General features: G+C 31.8%; 1 protein-coding gene across 1 annotated transcript; it reads right to left on the minus strand.

The window, feature by feature from the left end:
* Nucleotides 1–269: 269 nt before the first annotated feature.
* LOC106760872 (cinnamoyl-CoA reductase 1-like) lies at nt 270–2,041 on the minus strand. The gene is made up of 6 exons (XM_014644308.2): nt 1,838–2,041; nt 1,587–1,756; nt 1,330–1,521; nt 1,039–1,201; nt 754–940; nt 270–664 (listed from the first exon to the last, which is right to left on the minus strand). Exons 1-6 carry the CDS (start codon nt 1,956–1,958, stop codon nt 520–522), a joined length of 978 nt encoding a protein of 325 aa, XP_014499794.1. The 5' UTR covers nt 1,959–2,041; the 3' UTR covers nt 270–519.
* Nucleotides 2,042–3,014: the final 973 nt, after the last annotated feature.

Here is a 3,014-nt window from a genome sequence, read left to right on the forward strand (position 1 = left end):
TTTTCCTCTTATGTTAAAATTTTCCACCATTTTCCTAAATTTTACAAATCTAAGGCAACCTGTTTCAAATTTCTTCAAATTTCATTTCAAATCTAACGTATGAATCTGTCCTTTTATTCTATATGTTCTTCAGTTTTCTTATTATATATCAACACGTGAGATTCGGATCTGGATTCCTACCACAGTATTCCAAATTTAAAATATCCTATGTTATTTCAACTGGCAATCAATATTAAACTTTCACATGAATTTTCCGCTAGAGCAACAAATGATATAAACATGCAACAGACATTTCCTAGTTTTTAGATTATATAATAAGAAGGATATTATTACAATCTCTAATGCAAATTCTGGACATGCATGTTTGAAACTTGATTGCCACTCGTACAAACGACACCAAGAATGACTTATTTCAGTACTTAGCAGTTCTGATATAAGTCTTATTTTACAATAAACTTATTCATAAGCAACAGAATAAGAAGCCAAATGAACAACTAAAGAAAAAGTTCCCGCGTTTCTTTAAAATTTGACAAAGCCCTTTTCCCTCAAGCTTTCCACAGTATCCTTCAGACTCACTTCCAAAGGAGTAAACTCAAGTCCCAAACTCTTTGCTCTTTCCTTCGAAACCTGAAATACTGGAGGATATGGCTTATCTTCCACACACCTGGTAATATTGTCCAAAGAGTGAGACAGTATTAGAAAAAAAATTAATCTTTTATGCGATCTTGAAACTACGAAAATAAGTATACTCACTTATCTGGAAGTGGCAATGTTGGGTATATGTCACGTAAAATCTGCACAGCCTGTGAGTGGTGTATCACTCTCTCAACTAATATATATCTTCCATTAGCTGAAGGATTCTCATAAGCAAGAATATGAGCATTTGCAACATCTCTCACGTCTATCCATCCCAAAGTTATGTTTTTAAATGTTGGCGAACCTGTATCAAGGTCATGGAACAGTTTCTTCAATCGGTTAAGAAGTTTCAGTTGAAAAAATGAAGATGCAGACAAAGCAAATAATAGAAATAGAAATTACCATTAACAAAATTTAAAACTGCAGCAGCACTTGTGTTAAGTTCTGGTTGCAAGAGAGGTCCACTAACCAAAGCTGGGTTTATTGTAACCAAGTCAATATTGTTTTCTTTTGCAAATTTCCAAGCAGTCTCTTCGGCCAGTGTCTTTGAAAGATCATACCATCCCTAAAACATATATTCCAAATACGAAGAAATATCAGCAACGTTGTAATTACATACGTGAACTTTATCAAAAAAGTCCATGCACAGCATCTAACGAAAGGTTATCAGATATCAGAGGAAAGGGCACATACCCCATTTTTCCTACAGAATTCTGGGTCGGAAAACCAAGTCTCGTCAACCACGACCTCAGGGGTTTTAGGCCTGTCGTTGTTGGCAACTGCGGCAACAGAAGAAGTTACAACCACGCGTTTCAGCGTCGCGGACTTGGCACACGATTTCAGAACATTCAGAGTCCCCTTCACAGCTGGATCCAACAACTCAGCCTGAAAAACATAATATTATTATTGTATGTAATCCAGTACATATAAATGCTGAGAAGGAAACAAACCTGCGGGTCCTTGGCGCCGATAAAAAATGGAGAAGCAGTGTGAAACACAGCCTGACAACCTTGAACGGCAGAGTCAAAGGAACCTTCTTCTAGAAGATCGGCCTTGAAGAGATGCAATCTCTCCTTGGCACCATCAAGTTTAACCAAATGATCTACCTTTTTGGGATTATCTGCACATCACACATTATCCAATCTTTAATCTTCTAAATGATCAGCCACGAAAAGAAAAACTATATTTAAAAAACACATACTTGGGTCGCGAACGGTGGCATTAACAGTGTAACCGCGTTGGAGGAGAAACTTGACGAGCCAGGAAGCGATGTAACCGGAAGCGCCGGTAACACAGACAAGTTGGCCAGTGGCGGTGGTCATTCTGGATTATGTTGTTGTTCTTCTCTGAGAATGGTGCTGTGTTAACTGAGTCTGAAAGTGAGGTTTTAAAAGAAGCAAAGCGTTGCTGAGAAGGGCACATGGGTTGGTAGTTACACATAAATAAACCATAGACATGTGCAAAACGCAACGCAGCAAAAATTAATAATATTGTTGATTGTTAGGTAAGGTATCATCACTTTCCAGATTTGGTTATGTTCATATTTTCCTGGGCGGGAACTTCATTTTATGTTCCATCTTAATAATTTTTTTTATTATCAATTATTAAATTATGTGTTATTATTTTATTATTTTATGATTTCAATAAAAAAATATTTTTCTTCATTTTATTCAATATTCCGTCTTAACTTATAATAATTTTTTTCTTCCATAAAATAATACGAGAAGTAATGCTGAATATCATATAGAAAAAAATCTGTTTAACAACTTTTTTTATAATGCATATGTGGGCAATCTATAATTCGTTCGTTTCAAATATTTTTTTAAATATAAATTTAAAAAAACCAGTAAAATAATAACACGTATTCTATTATCAAAAAATTATTAAAAAAAAATTATCAAAAATATCATTATCGTATCATATAATAGTTGTAAAGATCTAAGCAGATTATTTTAAGTCTAAACCGAGATGACGCACCTGCTGATGTTAACATGTCCATACAATTATTTTGATTCCATAAAATTCTAGACACATCTATTATTTTACTTTTCAATATTTTTTATAAATACAAAATTTAATTTTTTAATAACCAAAATATCTTTAAAATAGGTTTTCAACTGGTTTTTAATACAAGCAGATAAATTTTAATTTTAATATTATTTTAAAAAAACATTGACTTTAAAATTTATAGAATTTTTTTTTTAAAAATAGAATTAAAATCTTAATTATTTTTGTAAAGATTAAAAAATTATTTATTCGAAAAGGAAAAAATATTTAATTAATTTGTCTAAAATTTTAAAGTTCTTATAATTTACCTTATTTTTTTTTTTCTATATATATATATATATATATATATATATATATATATATATATATAT

Source organism: Vigna radiata, chromosome 5 (assembly GCF_000741045.1).
Source record: "Vigna radiata var. radiata cultivar VC1973A chromosome 5, Vradiata_ver6, whole genome shotgun sequence".
NCBI lineage: Eukaryota > Viridiplantae > Streptophyta > Magnoliopsida > Fabales > Fabaceae > Vigna > Vigna radiata.